At 44.3% G+C, this 24,962-nt stretch overlaps 1 protein-coding gene across 2 annotated transcripts; it reads right to left on the bottom strand.

Moving 5' to 3' along the window:
* Window positions 1-25: 25 nt before the first annotated feature.
* On the bottom strand, window positions 26-21,949 carry FAM234B (family with sequence similarity 234 member B). Of its 2 annotated transcripts, XM_027680047.1 has the most exons (13): window positions 21,873-21,949; window positions 15,613-16,005; window positions 14,587-14,685; window positions 11,796-11,984; window positions 10,166-10,296; window positions 9,337-9,484; window positions 8,852-8,993; window positions 8,079-8,222; window positions 4,605-4,686; window positions 4,219-4,374; window positions 3,584-3,701; window positions 2,204-2,430; window positions 26-2,048 (listed from the first exon to the last, which is right to left on the bottom strand). In XM_027680047.1, exons 1-13 carry the CDS (start codon window positions 21,907-21,909, stop codon window positions 2,043-2,045), a joined length of 1,872 nt encoding a protein of 623 aa, XP_027535848.1. In that variant the 5' UTR covers window positions 21,910-21,949; the 3' UTR covers window positions 26-2,042. The 2 variants fall into 2 exon arrangements, with proteins under 2 accessions (XP_027535848.1, XP_027535849.1); XM_027680048.1 differs by lacking the exons at window positions 26-2,048; window positions 2,204-2,430 and adding an exon at window positions 2,440-3,491 and having other exon boundaries at window positions 3,522-3,701.
* Window positions 21,950-24,962: the final 3,013 nt, after the last annotated feature.

Here is a 24,962-nt window from a genome sequence, read left to right as displayed (position 1 = left end):
AAACACTGGTTCACATGATACATGATGCTGTACACAGTATTTATTTGCTCCACTGCAGTTCACAGTTCAAATACATTTTCCCAACAATATACAGACAGACTCTTTATTCACGGGGGGGGGGAGGTGAATTCACATTAAGGAGGAGCTAATGCCACTGCACTGGAATAACAGTTCTCTCAGGAAGAACCTCAGAAGAATAACTACTTAGGTAACAGCCACTTCACCTTTCCCAGCAAGGTGGTGGCTGGACAGGAGGGAAGAGGCACTCCTGTTTAATCCCTCTTATGTTACTGGTCCTCACACTTTCAGTCCTATTATGCAGCTGTATTAACTGACTGTGTATTATAAACACTAAACCCTGTCTGAAGGAAAATGCCAGGCCTAGGGCAGTTGCTACAATTGTGCTAAATATATACAAAGCTATTTACACAAAAATACCATGAAACATATACAAACTGTTCACAGGCTCTGACATTAAGAGAGCAGGGCCCAAGGACCAGCCTTGGGGCTTGCAGCTAATCTTGAAGGGCTATCCTGGAAGCTTTATATGGAGATGCAGAGATAATAAAGAGAGAGGGTGATACAGCAAGGAGAGATGGCAAGAGCCCAGGAGAGCAAACCAATGGTAGATGTGCCATCTGGAAAGAGGGTCAATCTGCCATAACCTCACCACTCACAGGGAAGTGCAGGGAGGCTAGAAGGGCACATGCCAGCAGGAGGACAGAAGAGTCTTTGCAATCCTCATCTCAGCCTAGCTCTGCCTAATGTCAAGGGTCAGACCTGGAAAGGCATACTGGGAAAACAGTCCCTACATTGTTGCCCTGAACTGTGGGGAACTGTTGGGGCACCAAAGTGGTTCCTGTTTATACAGTCATTTCTATCACAAGAAAATTTGTACAGGTGCTCTGTAACTGCAACACAGGAGACTGATGACACATTCTGGGGCACAGTTCAAAACACTAAACACACTGCGAGCAAACGTCTCCCAGGGGTAGCCTGTTTCTCCTGGAGCTGCATGCAGGGCTGGGCTGGCAAGGGAATGGCAAAACTGAGCTCAGAATAGGGTTAAAATGCACAGAAAATCTTTCCGGTTCTGTCTCTGTCTGAGCCTGTAAACCCTGAAGCAGTGGCGTAAGAATCAGCTTTTCTGTGACTAGATTGAGTGACCTTTACAGTGACAGTTGGGATCTGCTGGGAATCTATGCCAAAAGGGCTGTGATACATTTGCAAAGGGAAACTCAGCCCATTGGACTGCAGCGTGATATTACAGTGACACTTGGGGTTCATACAAAGCTCAGGGATGGATAGAAATAAGATGTGAATCTTGCACTTCGACATGCACCTGTCCTGAACTTGGAATTGGGACAGAAATACACAAGTGCAAGGGCTGGCAAATGCTGTGGAGACCATCTTTCTCTGGTAATTCAGCTAGAGAGCTAGTTTGTGGGTGAGTTTGGGGACAGCATGAAGAAGAGGGCTGAGAGCACAGGAGAGGCTGTAGACAAGACTAACCCTGCAGGAGCCAGACAGAGGCTTCACTCTAAAAATACAAATATTAAAGCAGGTAGTGTGCTTTAGCCACACCATTTGCCTTGACTCATCATGGCCCACTTTAGGCCTACAGCTTGTTTGACTGCCTGGGAATACTGTTTGGACATAAAAAGGTGTGTCCTAAATCTCATTCATAAATTAAACATACAAAAAATATACATATATGGTATAAATTAACACATATATATATAAAGCCTGGTTTTATATATATATGTATATAAATTCTAAATTCACATTTCTGTGCTACCTGGAAGGAAGCATGCAAGAACAGCATATGGAGGGGGAGTAGCTGAACAAGGTTCCTCTGGTACATGACAGGTCTGCCTAGGACAAACCTGTCTCCACCAGCATTCCCCAGATAGCTGAAGAAAGGGGAAGTGCTTTTAGCCCCCATTCCTTCTACACAGCAATTTTCCTGAAGATCCACAGAGCAGCTTCCTGTATTCCCCATACAGGCCACAGGTCCAACCAAAATCGGAGGAACCACCAGGCTAGAGCTGGAGAAGGAAAGGCAAATAAACATTAAAGCCAAAACCTATTACCATCTCTTTGCATCCCAAAGAGCGCTTTAACTGTGTCTGTTCTCAGGGAAGAGATCAGATGTTTTCAAGGGCCTGGATTTCATTGTGCAGGGATTCCTGCACAATCTCACCTTCTGAGGAAAGTCAACAAATTTCATCCGGGCAAGAAATCGCCTCACTTCTCCACGGCTGATTTTTGGAGTGGTGGTGTCTTTTAACCACACCATTCGACCTTGACTCATCATGGCCCACTTCAGGCCCAGCTTGCTGACTGAGAGAAATCCTGGCTGTTTCTCAGAGGTTGCAGTTGTTGTCACAGTGATGTGAAATGCATCCTTCTGGAGATCGTTAATTCCAACTGGTCCATCAGAAAAGGGCGAGAAAATAGTGGTGAAGAGTAAATTATTACATTTCTTCCAAAAGAAATCTTACAGCCTTTAGTCAGTAAAAATGTCCATTGGACTGAGGGTATGTTCAGTTTGACTTTACAATTCCACGTACCATAGTTGATAAGGGAAAATAATTTTAAGTTAAATTTTTTTCCATGGAAAGAAACTGAAATTTAGATCAGAAATGGAAGGGACTGGTTCCAGGTTATGGTTTTGGGCTTGACATAGGAGATGCACATATTTCAAGAATGCAATTCACTCTCAGAGCTTTCCTTCCCACACCTGTTAGAAGCTATTGTTTTCCTCTATAGAAGGGGAAATCCGTAAAGCACAGGCAAGTCAGTTCACTCCACTCACTGTAGAATGATCTGTACAGACCTCAGAAATCCCAGTTTCTAAAAAATCCCTCTAAAAATTATATTCTATTTGTTCTTGACTGAACTGTGGTTTTGATACAAACCCGATTAAATGTTATCACTATGTGGCAGCTTTTCCATGCTTCCTGGACTACTGGTCCCAGTGTTGGATGAACTCCTCTTTTATCCCACACTGCCCTGCACAAGAGTCTGGCTATTGGTCGAACTGCTTTAGAAAGAGCAAGTCAATCCAACAGGGACTGTACAGTCCTGTATAGATGTTAAATCCATATCTACTTTTCCCTAAAAACACAAGTTTAAATATTCTGAATTCTCCCTTACAAAAAAAAAGATGAAGAAGCAGCATGGCTGATATCCCAAAGAGATGGCCAACAAAGTGTATCTGAGATGACAAAGTTTCATAGTGATTTTTCATACGCTGCATTACATCATAAATAGCTCCATGGAAAGCAAGGCAACTTCTCTGGTGTAAAACATGCATGAAATCAAACTTGGACCTTTCCTTGCTTAAACATGTGCAAGAAACTTTGTGGGTCTTTTATTTCCAAAATAGGGGTTGGACAGGACACTCCTTCAGGAGGATGGTGGATCTTATTTCCCATTGTTGGCCTATGTGCTACCTTTAGAGGCACAACTACATCCCACTGTTTCTCTAGAGGCACAACTACATCCCACTGTTTCTCACAGCTACTTCTCTCTCCATAGTTCTTTTAGCCTACGTAGTTTCTCTTCCATTTGTACCCACCTGCTGAAGCAATGACTTTGTCTGTTGCATTGGTGAGGTCCAAAAGGACTGTAGGAAAAACAGGATGGAGGAGATAGAGGTGGTGCAGCCCTGGGCGCTCAGGTCTGGGACCAGGTTGCTGTTAGATCGAAAGACAGACAAAAACATAACAACTGGCTAGCAAAGAGGACTCTAGCATTGCCAAAACATTAAGTTTTCTGACACTGTGCTGTCTTTCATGGATCAGAGAATCAAAAACTCTTGGTAAGACTGAAATCTGGCTCTCTCATATCCAGCTTGATGGGCAGAGCTAGTCTGGAAGTTTGAGTCTCCATGCTGAATTCTGTGTCTGCATGCAGAGAAGTGGTCTGGGACTGGAAACAAATCTGCAGTTACAACACCTCAGTGTTGCATAAAAGAATGAAATTCATACAGAAATTTTTGGGTTTGTGGATGTGAAATTTCTGTTGATAAAGCTCTATGGTGAAGAATTTGCGCACAAAAACTCCTGTGTTTAGGTTCACGTCAAAGTAAGAGATGTCCCTGACAGCTTTCTTATACATTAGATTTAAAATTCAGTGATAACAGGAATAAAAAACAGAGACTGCATGCACTTCACAGAGAAACTTCAAAGTGAGGAAAGGATGCTTGCTCACCAATCTTTGTAACACAGGCTGTTTTTCATCAGCCCAGAAGAGAAAAACAGACTTCTTGTCCAAAGTCATGACTGAGAGTGCATCAAGTTGTTGCCTCTGCCACGGGAGTTCCTGGTTCCAAAGAGGGAGGCCGGATTTGCCATCTACCACCACCACCTCAAGGCAGGGAAGAGATCGAGCATTAATGGGGTGTCCAGGTGTGGGTATATATGTGTGCCCTTGCAGTGGCATGGTCGGTGCTGTTCCCTTTCATGCCTGTGGCCACACAGTGATGACTGTCAGCTACAGAAATGGGAACAGCGAGGAGCAAAGAATGCTTGTCTCTTTCTACCCAACCTCCCCCACTCCTATGCTACCCCTGGCCTCCTTGCCTTCACCTGTTTTACCTTTTTGTTCCCATCTCCAGTCTGTGCTTGCAGCATGAAGTCCAGAGTTTGGTCAGCACTGAAGTAACCTGGTACAGGTTGGCTGTAAATTTGGAAAAAGAAACACTAAGCCCCATGGTAGGAAAAAAGGCATATCAGATGGAGGCAGAACAGCTGCTTCCATCCTCCCTTCTGTCTCTTAAAATGGTAGAATTTGTCATGCTAAAGAAGATCTTTTATCCACTCAGAGCTGTTCTGACTGTCAGGAACCGCTTGTTGATGGATCAGAAAAGCAAAAAATGGTCAAGCAGACCATAGTGCTTGTTAGCCATTCTTCAGAATTGTCTGTGTGGGGGGCATCCCTTGATGGGCTGCCCACCCTGTGACATGACTCTCTATTATTCTTTCCTTAGCATGAGAACATGTACAGTTTTGCTATGATTATAAAAAAATTACCCAGCCCTTCCAAAATGCATTGGCACATTTGACCTGCTGCTGAAAGTGGATTTCCCAGGCTGCCTTAGCTGTGTGAAGTGGATCTTAATATACTCACCAATAATGTCACCCCATGATTCTTTGTTTTCTTATTGCTGGCAGTTTTACAAGCCTTTTTATGACCTTCAGCAGGTTAAATGAAGTGCCCTCTCATCCTCTCCCTTCTGGGTGACATAACATACTAATATCTCTCATTATAAGTGGTTTTTAAGCACTTTCTTCCCTTTGGCTTTCTGAGTCTTGCCTCTGTCTTCCTTCAGTTCGCCACAGCTAGACACAAGGTTCTAAATAAGCATAAACAATTCCTCAAAGTTCACTGAATCAAAGATTTTATGGCAAGGAAGGATCTTGTTTATGATGGATTACTGTATTTCACCCAATTAACCAAGTATCAGTAGGCCAATTTTGCCTAGATCTACCAGCCATGAGGCTTGCTACAGAAATACAAAGATGAGATGAATTAATCACTTCTCATGACAGTCAGTTCTAATTATTAATTTCACCCAAAGAAACATACTTGCATTTTCATTTTCTTGAACATGAACAGCTTTTGCTTCAAGGCACTTTTTCTTGCTATGGCAAGACTAAAATGCCTGTTAGCTCCTATTTCTTACACATGCTTATAAACTCACCTCTCAGGCTTCTCTTTGATCATATAAACTCACTAACTTCAATCTTCCATGCTAAAGCATTTTTTCCAGACCTTTTCTCAATTTTTTTCCAGCTTCCCCTTTAAAATGTGCTTGACAGAATGGTTCCTGAGCAGCAATGCCACAGTACAGCAGTGGCTTGACTTTTTACTTATGGCATCAAACAATGTAATTTGCTTTACCTTTGGCAACCAGAATGAATGCTTTCAATGCAGTACCATGAGACACTCCTATAGCTTGAAAGCTCTCCAGTAGCAGAAGGAAGTAGTAAGTAATTCTATCCTACGGGTATTAACTCAAAACATCTCCTAAGGTGCCTCTTCTCATGTCCCTTATGGGTTACAGTCAGCGGCAGATCCCACAAAGTGAACGCAGATAGACATATGTATATCAGATGCTACCAATCAAGTGAAAAATCCCCTGGGCACTTTCTCAAATGAACCAGAAGGCTAGTAATTATTCCTGCCCAACAGTAATCCCCACAGAAATCTGCTATTAATCCTCTCTCATCTGAAACATCCATTTACAACACAATTTGCAACTGCTTACTCAATTTCATGGTCTCTGAACTTCACCCTTGTTTTATGACTACTGATTCTCCTTTATGGTTTTCCATGGATCTTGTCAAAAGCTATCTGGAAATGCAGCACATCTGCGGCAGCCATGTTTTCTTTTTCTCTGAGACTGTTCCCAAAGGTCTGGACTCAGTCTGCCTGGCTCAGTATGCTTGGGGCAGGTATACCCAGGGAAAGTGGGGCTCACAGCTGGCTCTGTACGCTTTGTCTGACAAGGATTTCAGTCTGACTCTGTGGTAACATCCTTGAGCTGAATTTGTCCCCCAGCCTGTGTTGCTTAAGCAGAACTTTTCTAAGTTCTAAAAAAACCCAAACAAACCTCTTAAATAAATGCTTGTCCACAATATATTCAGTCTAGCAAATTTTGTCTTTTTTAACTCTGAGAAAACAGGCAGTCCAGGGCTTTAGCACAGTGGCCTTGAACAAGAATTGCTTGCACTATTTTTCAATGTCTTTCTGGCAGCTCCTCTACATGTGTTGTACTCTGTCCCTTGGGAGGTCATGGAACTAGGAAAAAAAGGGCTAGAGAACAGCAACCTGGAACACTAGTTACTTAGAGACGTTGTGAAGTTTCCATCCTTAGAGATGTTTATAACCCGACAGCACACAGCCCTGAGTAACTTGCTTTAGCTGAGCTTGCTTGAGCAGGTAGGTGGCTTAGGCAATCTCCAGAGGAGCCTTCCAACCTTAACCATACTAGTAAAGAAGTTTTCAACCCTTCTTGATTTATACTCATAAAAATTTTCCAATGTATTAGTGGGTCCACTGAGAAATTTCCTGTATATAACTGATTCTACAGCATCTATGAAGTGGCTTTGCTTAGTCAGTACACACTTACCCTTTACACCAGACTCCATACACATCCAGAGACCTGCAGATTCTGGGCCCCAAACACTTTTAATCCATTTCCTTTCCCCATAGCATGATCAACTAGCCATAAGCCACTCTTAAACTTGTTGCTTATGTCGCCTATCAGCCCTCAAGAATGTGGACACTACCTGAATATCAAACATAGTTGAACAGATTTTTTTTTCTTAATGAAGTTCTAATGCCTTCTTCCTATTCGTGCTCCTGACAGTCACGTAACACTGAGCTGAGAACTGCTTTCTTTATTCTAGATAGCAGTGCAAATAATTTGTTTCCTACATAATTTCCCTCAATTGTGCCCAACTGCCCTTTGCAAATATTTAATCCTGGGCAAGCTGAAATTGCTGGTTATTATCAACCCACAAGATCTGGAAAATTACTTAATTTCCATGTGTGATATTAGAGAATGAGCAGTATTATTTCAAGGTTTACATTTAATATAGATGGTGTGCTGACTGCCAACAGAGTGCTCATTTTCAACTTTCAAGGAACGTTAAAATCCCTGGGCCATCCTCAGACATCTTCTCTAAATACTTAACATCACTAACTGTTCCTCTCTACTGAGCTGGGATGTGGCAGCCCTGGACAGCAGATGGGCTGAATCACACATCAGTAATCTCCTGAATTCCAGTGCCACATCATTCCCAAGACATCAGTGTTGGGTACCTGAATTGAGCCCCTTATTTGTGATCACTCACAAGCACACAGCTCAAGTTTCCAGTCTTCTTGTTCCTTGCTCCTCCTGCCTTCCTCACTTGATAAACGATGCACACCTCCAGTTCTTAGATCCCTCTGCAGACTTGGAGAATTCCTGTCAATGGCTTTCTAAGCAGCACATGTGCTTACAACTAGAAGGCAGGAAATGGTACAGGAAGAAATAGGACAGAAAAACATTCCCAGTAAGTAACCTGCTGATATTCTGCAGCTCCAGGGTCCAGCGGGGCTCCAGGTCCTGTCCCCCCAGTAGAATCAAGCCCTCTTTGGTTGTGATGAGCAGATTGCTGCAGTTTGTGTCAGGTGTCTTCATTGTCTGCAGGAAGTTAACACCTCCACTGGGACAAATGGAAAGCAGAGAGGAAACCAAGGCTTGTATCTGCACATCTCAGCACTAGCTGCCCGTCCACATAGCAATTCATCTTAAGATTTGAACTATTCTTGGAGAAGTCTATCTTTTCCCCAGTGATGGGTGTTCCTCAGTTAAGTGAGCTTAATTCAAGTGTGGGGCCTTCTGAACATTATGATTTACTATAAACAGCATAGAGTTTGTGAGTTCACATTTGTTCCCACCCTTTGTTCCTATCCAGGTTGACCTGCACCAAAATTCGGCAGTAAAGAATGAGCTGAGAAATTCAGGCCCACACAGGCTGAGCTTCCCAAAGAGACTCCATTAGCTGGGAGTACCTTTTTTTTTCCCTTCAGCTACACTTACAGGACTGAAGAAAGGAACAAGGAGCAGGAGAAGCTAAGGAGTCCCTTTTATCATACTCTGCTCTTCTTTTGATAGGACAACCACAGGACAGGGGGGAAATGATCGGTTCCTGACAGTATTCCCCAGTTATCAACCGGACAATGAACAGAAGGACAGTATTGAAGTAGAAGGGACCATTCCTAGGAGCACTAAGAAGCGCCTACCCTCCCATTCCTCTCCCAGAAGGAGCAAGATGACAAATTCATCTTCTACCTGTAAATGTCAATGAGCTCTGACAGGTTGACAGATCTGCGCTTTTCCCACTCTGGCTCCTCCTGCTGCAGCATTGCAGGAAAGCTGTCCCGGTTTCTGGCTTGGGTAAAGATATCCTTCAGGGCAACTGCTTGAACATTACCTGCCAGGAAGAGTAAAGATGAAGAGTCCTGCCTGTAAAAGCTAACCTAGTAGAACAGGGGGTGATTGGAACCACTGCAGTTGTTGTAGAAGGCAACAAAATGCCCAGAGCTGGAACCTCCCTGGCATGATGTGCCTTTTGGGAAACTTCAAGGTATTCCAGGTTAACAGGTATTGGTGTTCCTATACTTTTCCACACCACGGCAGTGAGACTTATTCCTATGCCCTCCTAGCTTGTACATCAGAAGGCATGATAGAAACATCCAAGGCACGCTGACCATTTTAGATAAAAACTAATGTTTTCTCAGTAAGGTGAAGTGCTGGAGAGGTAAAGTGCATCTTACCAAAACCAAACAGAATGTAGATGGCTCCCCGGCTGGTGATGTGGACTTGGGGGCCAATCACTTTCCCTTCTCCATTGGTGCTGTACTTCACAGGCCCACCCAAAGCAGTCCCAGTCTTTCCTGATACCAAGATGAAAAACATATCAGGCTGCAAAGAGAGAGATGTAGAGGTTTTTATCAGTGCCTTCATGCACCTGTGCACTGAATCTTCCCCCAACCCCACAGCATGAAGCTCCACTGAATTTTTTCCCCCTCAACAAGGTCTAGCTAGCGTTCTCTTTCTCTTTGCTCAGTCTGGTTTCCTGGACATCTTACATTCAGGTTTTTCTCTTGATATAAATGCATCAAATATGGAAGGGACTTCAAAAACCTGAACTGCTCTAACAACATCAATGTTAGAATTGTGGGGAGGAATGAGCATAAAGGAAATCTGCATCTGAATTAATCATGCAAGTATTTTTCTTTCTTTTGAGTAAACTAAATGCTCCTTTCTCCAGAGATCCATCCCTACACTGCTGCTAAACACTCACTTCAAACTATGCATTCATTGAACAGAAACAGATAATTCTCAAATCTCAGTCAGGGATAAATAATGACCCTTCTGTTCATTCCCAGTTGTCAAGAAATGCAGGTAGTGTCACTACTATTGTTTGATCTAACTGCTCTGACCTACTGGAAGAAAAAAGGGTACTTTTCAGCAAGGAAATGAAAATTAGGGGCTCTTGCAGCTCCTGTTACAATCCTTCCACATCAGGCTCCCTGTTCTTCCAGGGACTATCCAGATAGATAGTCAAGGTCTCTCCAAACCTTGAGTAGGGATATGCTGTACCTGTATCTCTTTGAGAGCCAGAACAACAATATCCCTAATCCCATCTCCATCTACATCTGGAAGAGTTGCAGCCGGTGCAGCCAGGATCCCACTTGAAAGATGGACAGAGTTCAGCGTCCAGATGGTCTTGCCTGCAGTAAGAACAGGAGGGGAAAGAGACCTGCAGCACTTGTGGAAACAGAGGGCATCCCTAGAAGGTTGCACAAAACCTTCTTGAAGGAGGCAGCAAGAGAGCTTATTTCCCCCATTCTCTGAGAAGAGGAAAGACAAATCTACAAACTGGGGCAAGCTGCAGTGGGAAGCAATATTCTTCTCCCAGCGTTTCTTCAGATTGTCTTTGAGTCAGGCCTCAAGTCCTGCTGTGCATCCTTCTTAGCATCTCTCTAGAAAGACCTGAGCTCTAAAAAATTCCTGAAATATCAGAGAATATTTCAGGTTCACTTTTGGAAGGAGAACCTAAATGAGAGTGTTGCTCTGCAGGACAGCAGTTGTTTGCCTCAGCCAGCAGTAAAGGCTAGGTAGATGGGAGGAAAGGGAACAGATGGGCAGTTCTGATATTCAAAGTGCAAATCTGTGTCTCAGTTAAATTCCCAGCAGCAAACTACCATTCCAGCATGGCAAGCTCACTCCACCTCGGGGTGAAAGCATGTTAGCAGACATGATGTCAAATGGTTCAGCAGTCCAGCATGGACCCAGCTGGAAACTCAGGAAAACCAGATTTGCAAACTTGCAAATAAATACCCCTAGAAAAGGGCAAAAATAAAATTCAATGCTTTTACTTTTCCATCAGTCTTTTGCTAACACTTCTGCTTTTTCAATCTCAAAAATGCTTTGCTGCTGCTGCTGCTCTGTAGGATAGGGTTTGATCCTGTATGACAAACTAAAGGCCAAACCTGTACATTAATAACATTAATTACTGCTGGTAAAGGAGACAGCTCATGGTCCTGACCATGCAAACGCTATGCAAGTAATCTGGTCCCTAAAATCATTTGAAAGGTAGATGCCATTGCTCATTGACTGGATCTGTCACTTAAACCCAAGGTTTCTTATATGTCTCCATTCTCTGTTCAGATTCCAAAAACATCCCTATACCTACCTATGAATATTTCTGCCAGTGAATTCATGTGGTAGAACAAACAGCAATCAGAGAATGAAGGTGCACATGATCCAGTGATTAAAAATGCAATATTCATTCACATCTAATCAATTCTTCTATGGTCCTAATTTCTCTGTACGATTTTCTGGCTGTTGTGCATATCCTTATATAACTTATCCAAGAATGTCGTTGAGCTTTGTAGTGCTGTGAGGTAAGTGATAGCTTGTACTAACAGCTCAATGCTGATGAGAACAGACTTCACATATTCTTTATGACATGGGAATGCTACAGGGTAAGATTAACCCTTTGAAATATTCTGAGATGGTAGGATGAAGATGTTGCCACAGAGCTGCAATGGTTTGGACTCTCTTATCACATGTAACTAAAAACTCATTAGTGTTTTGATTTCTTCCTGTATGCCACTAAGTAACAGCCACCATGAAGTGCCGAAACTGAATCATTCATGTTTATTAGTCCTCTAAAGAAAACAAAAAGGCAATAGCATATTTCTAATATGCTGGTAGTTAACTGTACCTGTGGGGGCGCTGAGAAGGCTGAGGAATTTTGATGTTCCTGTAACAAGGCAGACAGGCTCTGCAGTTGCCCCAAGTGATAGCCCATTGCACTGCACACTCCGAGTGTCCTCTGGAAGTTGGATGGACCACAAGGTGCTGCCATTCATACCAGAAAGTGCCACCACAGTTACAGAGGGTTTAGAGACACCTAGAAGAGGCAAGAAAGAGAGAGTGTAATCCCTTGGTATCAGAGGCTGTGACCATGCTGCCTTTGGTCCTTGTGTTTGGTTCCAGCTCTAGCTCCTGGAGCTGAGTGGCTCAAGACAGCCAAATCCACACTGCCTGAAAGCAAAGGTCAAATCTCACCCCATGGCTGAGTCTCTCTGCCCACAGAGACTAGCAGTAATCTCCAGACAAGCTGGGCTGCCAGTTAACAGTGCAGACAATCATGGAGGTTGGACCTGAGCTCACAGCAAGAAATACAGTCAGCTGGGCACAGAGAACCAAGTTCCTGGGGACAAGGTGCTCGGTTGTGGTGACTTTTTCATGTGAAATTTACTGCTGTCAAACCAGACTGGTTCTTCTGATCCCTTATCCCTCAACAAAACAGCTAGCACCAAGGGGAAACCTTAAGTGATTCCCAAGGCAGATATCACCTCATATGAAAGTCCTGGCTTGTTTGTAATTCTGGAGCAACAGACGGTGATTGGCAGTCTGAGAGCTCTGTCCTTTGTTTTCCAAATGAGTTTTATTATTGTGAAAAACAGTATGAATGCAAATATAATTGGTGTAACTTAGGGTGAGCTCAGGTGAGCTCAGCTCTTTTTCCAATTCACCAGTTAGCACAAAATAATTGTAAAATAAAGTACTCTGTGCTGCTTCAATTGATTGTTGGCTCTGATTCCAAACGTGAGCAACTTTTAGCTCAGCCTTCCCTCAGACATAAGTGTGGTTACTGTAATCTCCACCTAATATGGTCATATCACAATTTAAGATGAACTCCCACACATTTCAAAGTAACAACAGTCTCAGTCAACTTCTGTCTTACTAGCAACACATGCAACATGTGATCTGACTACACAAAGGGCATATCTGTGTCACTGGCTAAATACAAGTCTGAGCCCACTCTCTAAATCAAACTTCCTCTCTTCTCAAACTGAAAATCATGTGGTTTACACTAAGGGGCTGCCCCAGATCAAGTTATCTTTGTTATGTTGATAGGAGCCAAGAACAACTAACTCCTGAATGCAGCTCACAGCTGTTCTGTGTACAAGCTGGAGAAACAACTAACAAGTCATAGCTTACTCCATCCAGTACCTATATCGAGCTTATCTCTACTTGACACTGTGTGAATGCTCTGAGCACAAGCCACAGGTGGACTGATGTCCAGCTATGTGGGTTTAGGATTGTGATGTGCTTATACTTGTTTTAGTATTTGGTTTTTGTCTTCCAGCATAGCTATAGCCCAGGAGGCAATGAAGTATGACTAGTTCCACTGAGAGCATGCTGAGAACTGTATGTATATCTGTAATGAAAGATAAATACAATGCAATGGCAAAAATACTGAATGCAAGGACAACCTACATGAACTGAATGCCGCCTTTATGTCAACAGTATCTCCCTCTCTCACTTATTTTTTAAATTACTTTACGGTTTTCTTTCTGTTCCTAGGTTTCCTTCTAAAGGACTTGTTGTGAAATACCAAGGGCCTTGCTTGCGCCATGGAGAAAGGCATTTTCCCTATCTTCTAACGATATTTTTATGACCCTACTCTTTGAAGAGCCAAGGCATTTTGCTCCCCTAAGAATTTTCAGATTCACCTAATATCAGGCAATGCCAGGATGGGCAGGCACAGTATATCAGACAGCTGGTAACCTCCAGGACTTCAGAAGCCCAGTGCAATAGGATGTCACTGGACTTGGCAGCCCCTGTGTAACAGTGGCCAGTATCAGCAGGCTGCTGCTATGTTACCTGAGGGGTGTGAGGATTAACAGAGAAAGCAAAGCAGCCAGGAGGAGGAAGCAGGGTGATACCTGCTAAACAGCCAGGAACCGTAGCTTCCCCATCATCAGTCTGTGAATTGACAATGATTTGGAGCCTGGCAAGTATATGGACTGACCTAAAAAAAAGGCAGAAAAATGAAGGTGTTTCCTGCAACACTGACCTATAGATGCTCTAAAAAAATCTGTACTGCTCCCTGTTGGCAAGCCACTCTTTAGTTCAGAAGAACCGGGTCACTCCAACAGTCAGCTTGGCCACCACTGTTCCTTTTGCCAACTACCCTTGGTAATGACCAGGACACTGGACCACTGATCAGGGAAGAGTCAAGACCCTACCACTGAATCTCATTTGCGACCTCCATCAAGCTGCTTCCCTTCTCTGTGCTTCCACTTCTGTGCCTGTAAAATGGAAGCAGTTGGACTGAGCTCTTTTGTGAAGGAGTCTGAGAGATTACAAGGGGGGAAAAAAACCCACCTTATTTCCATTTGCTATTTGTGCAGCAGTGCTTTCTGATCATTCTATCTCTGTTCCCAAGTCAAGTGTGCACAAATGCAGGACAAAGAGATGAAATTGCCCCGAAATAAAGGCAAGCAGATGATGTTGACCCAAAAGGTATGGGAGCACAGGCTTGCAATGAAAATTATAAGCATGTCCAACCACGGGCACAGTACCCCAGCAATTTTAAGGAACTCTGAAAAGAGCAGTGCAGTGGATTTGCAGCAGCAGGAACTCCTCCAGCATAAGACAAACATACAAAGGTCCATACTGACACATACAAATTAGGAATGGAAAGGAGGTGTGGTGCTTACCCATGACGCTGGCATTCATCAAGGCAGTGAAGACAATGAGGATGTCAGGGAGCCCATCACCGTTCACATCACACAGTTCCAGCGGAGATAATATGCCACCTGCAACAATTACAGAGAATCACTGCACTGTTGTCAAAAAAGGCCACCTGGCTCATTTTCCACACTGGGAGAGGAGGGCTGGTCCAGAAAAGAGGTTCATGGACAGTCAAGCCTCACAAAGTCTGCTAGGGAACCACCAATGCCAGGCAGCTCACACTGCATGGAAAGACATGTAGCATCTGGGTCAAAAAAGGAAAAATGGAGGAGCTAACAGAAAAAGAGTTATCTTTCCCACTTCAATTTCTGAGGTGATGTAGGAGCTATGTATCTTATGAAAGGCTTAGATTTGGAAGCTGGGGCAGAAAGCAAGGAGGGAGAGACATATCTAGACTTGGCAGAAGTTAGTTCACAAACCACTGTTACTTTACTGAAGAAGTTAGAATGGGAGATACTTTAGAAATGTTATCAGTGGCCTGTACAGGATAACAAAAGGTCTCAAATGTTGATTTATGGATTCAAGCAGGATAAAAAGACAATTAAATAAAGTTACTTAAACTAGTTAGAAGACACAAAGACTTCTATCCCTCTCCACCCAAACACACTCACACACTTCAGTGTAGAGGTGCTGGTAAAATCCAGGTTATAGAAAGGGAGGCACTGTATTTTAAAGTGGGCTGGGCCATCCCCATCTAGAACAGAGCACACCATCCAGACAAAAAGGCAGGATGGGGGAAGAGTCAAAATAATTTTTGGTGTTGGCAGAAATAAAATTTTGTGGCACTATTATCTACTGATGCCAGATTTCACAGGCTTCAGCTTGAAGAGCGAGCAGGACATGCCCACCTGTCTATTATCTCAGAGCATCTGCAGTGATGAGGAAGGGTCTCTGCTGTGACCTGGCTCTGCCAGATAGGTCTCTCCAACCGATGCTCAGCCTGGGAACTGCCACCTCCCCCACGCCAGACGCCGTTCCTGGGGCTTTCTCACCTGCTCCCTGACCTAGGTTGCGGTTCCAGGTGTTATGCAAGTCTCTAGGGGGACAGGGAATTAGAAACGCACACACCAACACAAGAATCATCGAGATCACCACAGTGAGCAAAAAGATTGCTGTGCGCAGGTATGGCATGAGGGAGGGAGCAGTCTTCTGCTCCAAACTCCCAGCTGTCTCTGCAGGATAACGCTCAGGCGCGCTCTCTGACGTGTGCTGCTTTGTCATCCCAACCTCCACATCAGAATCAGGGTCCTGTATCTCTTCAGGGGGGCTCTTCCCATTCTTGACCCCCCCATTCTTCTGGATGTTGAGTACAAGGTCATCTTCACTTTCATCACTGTCAGCCTGAGTGAGGGGATCATATTCCCCAAGGTCTGGGCTCTTCTTTCCTGAGAAGAGAGATGGAGAGAGAAAAAAAAGCATAAGTTCCTCACTTTTTCAGGATTTCAATGGAGAAAAGGCTGCAGTGGAAAGTGATACAGAAGGAATGACAGAGCAGTCTGCATTTTACATGGATCCAAGTAAGAAATGTGAGGGAAAAGACAGGGTCTCTCTATGTTTCAGAGTAGCAGCTGCAGGAAAAAAGGTGCTTTCAGTTTACTTCCCTCAGATAAATGTATATATATATATAATCAATATACATGTATACACACATACATATGTATGTGTATATATATGGAATTCACGGCTGATCTAATTCTAATACTTTCCTGATTGGTAATGAGATACGCGAACACAAGTACCTAAAGAACATGAGTACCTAAACTGCAGCATTGTCTTAACTTCAGGGTCTGAACTCCTTTAGCATTTGCCAGCCTCTAATCCCAACACAGCCCCTCTTCACTTGTAGTCTATGTTCTCTGAGGGGGCCTCCCTCTGTAACTCATTTTTCACTTCCTCCTCCTGCCTGGAGGAGCACTGCTGTCTTCCAGTGTGCCACATCTGCTGTCCTGCTTCATGAGGGATAGAAGGGATAGAGCACTGGGCATGATTTCTTTGAAGTGCTGGTAAAAATGGGTATCGACTCCCTGAAAACGAGGGGAAAGTGATTTTGCCCTTTTGGGCCAGTAACATGCTGGTGTCTGGAGGAATCGGGCTGCCCCTCTAAGACACCTGCTTCTCTGCACGGTTCAGCTCCGCAAGAGGGAATGCTCCTGCCCCTGCAGTAGGCAACCACAGCGCACCTGCTCTGTTCCTGATCCCAGCAGAGCCAACAGCTTGTACTTGGCCTGGCTGAGATAACTTAGTATTGATCCCTTCAGGTGGTGGGAGGAGAAAGTAGCTTAGCTTTAGGTGTCTCCTCCACAGATGCCTGGCACACGGACGACTTCTCCCCTGAGCCCTAGACAGCCACAGGGAGTGTGGTGAGGGCAGGTACAGAGTCCAGTCATACATACTGGCATAAACCCAGCGCCATCTGTTTATGGGGACAGGCAAGATCACGCAGACTCGCTGCCCTGAGCTACGAGTGGAGGGTCACGTCTCAGGGAACTGCCCTGTGCCACAAGGCTGGGCATGGAGCCATGGCCACTGCTCCAATGATTGCAGAGTCTCAGCCTATTTCTCTCTCTCTCCTGTTCCAAGGTGGGACTTTGCTATCCCAGATATCTGCCTCATTTCCTTTTGCTTAAAGCTGATCTGAGACAGGAACTAACTTGTGCTGAAGATGCCTGAAGCGATACATGCAAGGCATAAATAATAAGCAAAAATATGCACACTGTAACCCCTCTCTGACACTAAGATGACGGGAAGGTTTTATAGAGCAGAAATTTAAGGACTTTCATGATTATTCTTCCCAAATAAGATAATATATCTTACTTCTGGTTTTCTTGTTAGACAGACTGAACAGTTACAGATGTACTGTAGTATCTAGTTAGTGCAACACACTCATTTTGCATAATCTAGAATGTATTTTGAAGCACGTGTATCTCATTTCTTTCTCATTTCTCACCCCACAAAAGGACCTTTGCTTCCCCTTCCTGTACCACTTATAAATGGTATTCAGTGTCAGTTTTAGGATTTAAGAAAAACTGTCAATCCCACTAAAAGTCAAATGCTCCATACTAAATGGAACATCCAGGACAACCCACCTACACTGAACAGAAGGAAGTAAAAATATCCAACAAGATCACATATCTAAGTTAGACTCTTCCTTTTTGAACTAGGGGCTTCTACAAAAGACTCACGTCAAAATAATCTGGTGCACATACATACTCCAAAAATCTGTTCCTTGTAGAGGCAGTGCACCCAGCCAAAAAATACTGCATTCCTGTGGTTTGGTCTGGTCTGACACACTGCATTGTTTCACACAAGTCTGCTCTAAACAGGTGTTCAAAGTGTGGGCTTTTCAGGAAGTCTGGATAACCTGGGCTCCATCTTGTGAGTGCACATAAGGCCACTGATCTCGGTGGCACACAGGTCTCTGCTCAGGGATTGCAGCATAAATTTCACAGATGTCTATATAGTTAGTTGTGCTGACAGTGACTGAAAGACTACTCAGTGAAAACAAAAAATTGCAGAGAGGTCTCGCTGCCAGGATATTTGCAGCTTCTTACTACAGATCCAGATGTGCCAGTTCAAGCCAGGTCAGAATGGTATGAAAAACAGATGTGGTTGGCCCCACAGTAAATGGTATTTAGCCTGAGAAGTCAAAGTTGGACAGTTATGTTAACTAGACTGCTCCTGATTTTGGAAACTGGTGAGCTTTGAGTGAAACAACTCAAACCATACTTACACTGCAGATATACAGTGATTTGGTAAATTATTTTAACTCCAGACAGGCAACGCAGAAGACTGAAACCTGCTGTTCATCCTTGGAGCAACTAAAAGCATTGGTAACAATGAACTTTATCTAGAACAGTTTTGTTCTGGGTCTTTAAGAGACAGAAAGGACCTCAAAACTATGGCTCACCCACTCCTGGAATGGCAGGGATTGAGACGTTGTCACCATTGACAATGGTGTCAACTACAGACAATCTGTAACAGGAACACCTGTCCTGCTGAGAACCACTGATCATTGGCTATAAAACAGCTACTACACAGTAATGACAGCTTTCGATGATCTACATAAGAAAGAATCTTCTGAATTATAGGAGAACTATACAGCAGGATGCTGATAAGTCTTAATTCATGTCTAACTGGACTAGGAATCAGAAACTGGCACTCGTTCGCCCTACCTTTCCTCAAAAGGTTATCTAGCACTCCCACAAGGCACAAACACTCCATAAAGTCAGTCATAAAATGCCCTGCTGATTTTTTAAGCCAAAAGGAGGGAAGACACTGCCCTTTAACAACAGCTGCTGGAGCACTCACCTAAGCACGTGTAAAACACAACTGCAAATCTAATCTCAGAGGCTTCTAACGCTTATATCCCACTGTTCAGAGAGAATCCTACCAACCAACCTCTAGGTGTTTTGGGAATGCATCTGGAGAGCTGGCAGGGACGTGCTCAGCCCAGACTCCCAAGGCTGTCCTGAGGTGCAGAGAACACATAACTCATGATTCACCTGGCTGGAGAGAGACCAGGAGGAACATGACTCTTCATCCAAGTTTTAGATCACTTGCTGTGGGAAAGTGGGATATCACACCTGGCTTCCCTTAATCAATCCCAAATGATTTTTCAACAGAAAAGCATAGATAAACATAAAAACCAGAAAAGAATATGAGAAAACAGGGGCAGTCTCACACCATTTAGGGAACTACGATTTATTTGTAAGTGCTCCAGAAGTCAAGTTCTTCCCTTTCTGGTCAACAACAAGGCTCAGGCTGGGGGAAAACCATTTGTCCATCAAGAGAAAGCTAAAACTGCCTCTGTTGCAAGCGATCAGCTGTCAGAAAATACATGCAGTTTTCAGGTTTCCATTGTGGAAGCAGATATGCTAAGATCTGAGCCAGTTTCTTGGTCAAACTCTTACCATATCTCCTGAAACAATAATCACTGTGTAGCCTTCATGATAAATTAGTCTCTGTGCTAAAGTAAGCTGCAGTTCTGTGGCCTTATGTATGTACCAGCTCTGTATAACTGACACTTTGTTATCTGTCTTTTCCATAGCGACTCTAACTGTATATAAACCTTGCATCCACTTTGCAGTTATGGAGTTAGTATCAGCTAAGTCAGTTTTCCCTACTGCTCTGTGTTCCCTCCCTCCTAGAGGTACAGTGAATAAAGCACCTTCTGTTCTGACCTGCTGTAAATTGCCATTTTTTCCATGGCACCAGTGATAAAAGAGAGGTTCCCATTCAGTGGCCTGTGGTTACAACCAGAGGAACTGTTGCTTGTGGTCTGTGGCTAACTTACTGGTCACATCACTCTGAATTTTCTTTTTTTTTTTTTTAAGCCACTGGAAGAAAAAGCAAAAACTGAAGATGGAGGTTTTCAAAGGCAGAACAGAGAGAAAATGCCCCAAACTTACCAACTTTCAAGTAGAGTAAGTTTCTAAACTGCACTTTATGACTTTGAAAATCCCCTATGTATTTGCCTAACGCTATTTTTGCACAGGCAGCTCTTGCAACTATTGCAATAGAAGAACGAGACCCCTCAATGAAGAACATGTGAATTGTGTGATCATGATTTCGAAAGGAGGCATCTGTGAGGTGATCTGTGTTGAAATTAGGTCCCACTCATAATGAAATATTCATTTCTAGGGCTGATGGCTTGAAAGATACTAATTGTAATCTTTTTTTTTCTGGTTTTGACTGACTGGAAAGGCTTTTCTTTGCACTCACTTTGGGGTGAATGAGTAGATTTTTGGAATGCAATTCTCAGTGCACTATTCCAATGATGACTGGTTCTAGTATCCTTTGTACTCACTTCATGTTCTGTTTATTTTTCTGGCAGTTGGCCGGCACCAGTCAGGGGGTACTGCAGACATATCTCTCAGCGCACAGGGAGATAAGTCGCCACATATTGATTTTTAATAAATTTAATGAGATGCAGCAGGAAAAACAGATATAGCAATAGGCTTTCTGCTTTCTCATTGCTGTTGGAAGCTGCATTGTTCAAGAATTAAACACACAAAAAAGGTATGATTTCTGCAATTTAACCAAAGGACTGATGCAAGAACCTTTTTCTTAAGGGCAATTGTTGTGATCTTTCCAAATCAGTGTCTCCTACCAGCAGATATCAAATAGATCATTCTGGTTGTAAAGGTCCCAGAAGTGCACTTTTATTGCACAGTTCCCCGCTGGTCTTGTCCTAATGAACACATTTATACCCACCAGTTTGCCCTTTTCCTAAACAGACTTCATGTAAAATGTATTCTTTCCCATTTAGACAGACATATATATATATATAAAAAACCAGGAAGTAACCGATTTGCAAAAAAAATTTCTTTGGATGAGATCTAACAGGCAGCACATAAACTAAAAGTAACGACTCCTGGTATGGGTTACTAAAAGATGGCAGGAAGGACCTTGAAGACATAACTTCATGGACCAAGGGAAGAAGAAAGTATCACTGGTCCACTGAGTGCAGCTTCACAGGTTGGAGCACTGCAAGACCACAGTGGTGTGTAGTGCCAGGTTGGAGCCCACCCCAGCAGCACACAGCTGGGCCCTGTCTCTGTCCCATGGCTGTCCCAGAGGCCAGACACAGTTAGGAAGGGCAATGAGGTACTTTTCCATTGAAGTTAATACAGCCAGGTGCATTGGCACCGTCTCCAGTCAATCCAAGAGCAACTAGTTTGCTCAAGATCTGGTTTCACAAGGTATTTTAATTCCCTTTTAATCTCCTCGCTGAAGAGAACGGCTGTTGGACTGCTGCTCACCGCACACAATAGTCCCTTATGCTTGTATGTCCTTTCATCTCGCTGAAGATCTCTGGCTCGAAGGTGCAGAGGCGGCAGGCAGGCTTTAAACATTTACCTGGGTAATTGCAGGGGCACTCACCGAACTCCTGCCTTGGCTTCTGCGGGCAAAACCCGGCAGGAGCGGGTCCGAGAGGGACTAGCTCTGTCTTTCCTCCCGCGCAGCCCCCTCACCGGGCCGCGGCCCAGGCCCCCCGCCGCCACGCACGACTCCTCCAGCGCCCCGCGGCGCTGCCCCGTCCCCTGCGGCCCCGCTCCGCCGCGGGCCCGGCCCGCGCCCCGGGGCCGAGACCCACACCGCCACATCACCATGGCAACGCGCCCCGCCGCCCCGGCCAGCGCCACCCGCGCCTCTCACCCCCGGGCGCCGCCCCGGGCGCGGCTGCCCGGCCCTGCCCGGCCCTGCCCGGCCGGCGCTGCCTCCGTCCCTGTCGCGGGCGCGGAGCCCTTACCCGGCAGCTTCAGCGCCCGGGACAGCACCGTAGCCATGCTTGACAGAGTAGTGCGCGTGCGCGCCGCTCGCCCCGCGTTTTCCCGCAGCCTGCTGGGAACTGTAGTTCCGAGCCGCGAAAAACTCCGCGCCCTTGCGTGCCCTCCCTGCGGTTTTGAAGGGACAGGGATGCGCAGGGCGGAGTGGCCTGGTGGCAGCGAGCCCTGGCCAAAGACAGATCATATTTCCACAGGCTGCACGACTGTGTAGGCACAGACAGATGGAAAAACGCTCAGTATCCTAAGTGGTTTACACAGAAAATGCCAGTCCTTTAAATTGTTCTTGCTATATATATATCTTCATTCTTGGGAAGGTTTTGTTTGGAAGAAATCTTGTTGATTTTGTTTGATTTTGCAATGGTTTGTTGTTGTTGTTGCTTAACTACAAAAGATAGTCAGGGCGTTTTCCAAAGCTGTCTTCAATCATCACTGCAGCCTTCCGAGGTAAGTGAACAAGTGAACTCTCCCTTTCCCATGATGGGGAAATTGAGCAAGGACGGTTTTGCGGCTTCTGCAAAGCCACAAGAATCCAGCTTCCTGATTCTCAGGATCATGCACAGGCCACCTAACACTGCCCCTTCTTCAAGTCATGACTTGTATGAGAACTTACAAGGCAATGTCCTCTGTCACAGATTGAGAGAAAGGAGTATTGGCTAAATACATGAAAAGACAGTCCGACCAACTAAAAGACACATCGTGTTTCCTCAGCATCTACTGCTGCTCTTGCTTTCCTATTTCAGGTGCTCTTTCTGCAAATAATGTAGTTACCCTTTCCTGTCTAGGTCTGTCCTTAAATAGTAATAATAAATTAGGAGCAGAAGAGAGACACCAAGTGGTCTAGCTGGTGAAGATATTTTTTTTTCAGATACGAATGGGAAAGAGTAGTTCTGATCCAAAACCTTTTGGTACCAGAGGGATTTTTTTTTCCCGTTGGTGTCAACAAGCTTCAGACCAGGACTCTCCCGAGAACACAGCACTTGCGGGGGCAGTCCCAGGTGGCAAACTCTGGAGAAGCCATCACAGTAGTTATTGTTCTTTCCCTTCCAGGACTTTCTGAATACAGAGTCCTTCTGTTCTGTATGCCATTTCCTGTCCTCTACTCTTTGATTTAAGAGCAGTGACAGTCCTGTATCTATGTAAATATTTACAGGATAGGTCCTGGATCCTTTTCAAGTCTCAGTTAGCAAAGCCTGTGATACACAGAGCAAGAGCTGTCCAGCAGAGTGATTCCTTCTAAGAAAATGCTTCTGGTACCAATTAGAGCTGGGAGCAAAGGAACAGCAGAAAACAGCCAGAAGCAGGAACTAGGAAATCTGGTGTCCTCATTTGTGATCTTCTAACATCTGGTGCACACACATACACTGCAAAAGCCCATAATTTGCAAAGCTTTTACATTAATTTCATGCATTCCCACAAAAATGGCTTGTTCTCCAAGCCCAGAGTTCTATGTGAGGCTAATGGATTGCAAGGACAAGTGATTTGTGATTAAACTGATGCTTTTGAGGAACATATGACTAAGCGAAGAGTTCAGAGGGTTTAATGATTTGCAAAGCATGAGAAATTAAGTTTTCCTTCTTTATGCTGTGAATGTAAGCTGATTCGCATATAAATTGGACCTGTTAAGCGTACTAATATCAATCAAAAAGTTGCAAATAAATAATTCATTTATGTGAATGTTCATTTTATTTATTTTTTTCCAAAGCAGTTTGAAAAAGCCAGATGCTGAAAAATTAGATCCTTGGGCTTAAGTTTGGAAGTCTGAGAGCTTTGGGTAAACAATGTGGTCATTCAGAAAAATGTTACAAGCCAAAAAGCATGAAAATACAGTTACCAGCCCCTTACCAGTGTTAAGCCTGTGCAAGCCCTCTCTGCCCACTCTGGCACCTGCTGTCCTGAATACCCTGCCTGAGGTAAATTTGCTGTGCCTGATTTCTGACCTGATCCATGCCCTTTGCAATGCCATGTGTTGGAATCTTTGTACAGGTACACAATATTCACCCAACCTACACAAACTGTAGGTCCAGGGTCCACCTAATAGGACTAGTTCAGAAGACTTTGCATTTGGCTCAAAATTGGTGGGAAACACCATAAGGAAACCTTTTCAGTGTCACCTCTTCTAGTAACTTCTCACCATCGCTCCAACAAAAGGAGAGGGGTGAAGTCTGACAACAGCAGCAAGAACACAATACGTAGGGACAGCTGCCTTGTCCAGCAATCCCAGATAACACACTCTAGCTCTGCATCAAGGTTGCAGCTGTCTTTTCCTCTCCTTGATTTCCTTCTGGGACAGGCCACGCTTCTTGCCTCTCCTGCCCCACAATTAGTTTGTTCAGTACTCTTCTGCTTTAGCCACTGGACCAGCCTACCCTGACGCTCCCACAAGGCAAATGCATTGCCCTTTTTGTGCAGTGATTTCCTGCCAATCACTTAGTAAAGGATGAGGCTAATCCAAACAAATGGAGAATGAGGTTTGGGTTGGATTGCAGTTTAACTAGGACACACCTCACTGACTTGCTTCTTGACACCTGTCTGACAGAAATTATAGCCTTTTCCAGCATGCCAGCATAAGAACCTCTGGTTGCTCCTTGACACTGAAAGGACCCACATTAAACACTGTTATTTAAGGTCATTAACCTAGAGAAGGTCACTTGTGCAGAGCTGCACAGTGGAGTGATTGCACACACAGTTCTGCTGTAAGAACAGAGGGACAATTGCCTCCTGAAGAACTGCTGGTATGGGAATTATTCTCAGCTGTCCCTTTCTCCATGTGTCCAGAGGGAAGAAATAACCTTTATCCTGGGACTCCTATTAGCATTAAGCTAATCCTTTTGCCTGTTCTATTTGTCTCACCCTTCTCCTCTGCATGGCTACATGGACAAGCCAAGAGCAACATCCTCTTTCCTCCTGTGCCTAGCTGAGTTCTTCTGTGACAGAGGAGTCATACAGGAGCAGACATTACAATAAATAGGAAATGCAGCAAATAAATACAGTCAAGCAGTGAAGGCTAACAGGAGGAAACAATGAAAGCAAGTAAAACCAAGAAAAATGACAAT

Source organism: Neopelma chrysocephalum, unplaced genomic scaffold, assembly GCF_003984885.1.
Source record: "Neopelma chrysocephalum unplaced genomic scaffold, ASM398488v2 Primary Assembly neopelma1_59, whole genome shotgun sequence".
NCBI classification, from domain to species: Eukaryota; Metazoa; Chordata; class Aves; order Passeriformes; family Pipridae; genus Neopelma; species Neopelma chrysocephalum.
The sequence above is the reverse complement of the archived record's forward strand: the minus strand, read 5'-3'. Positions and strand labels throughout refer to the sequence as shown.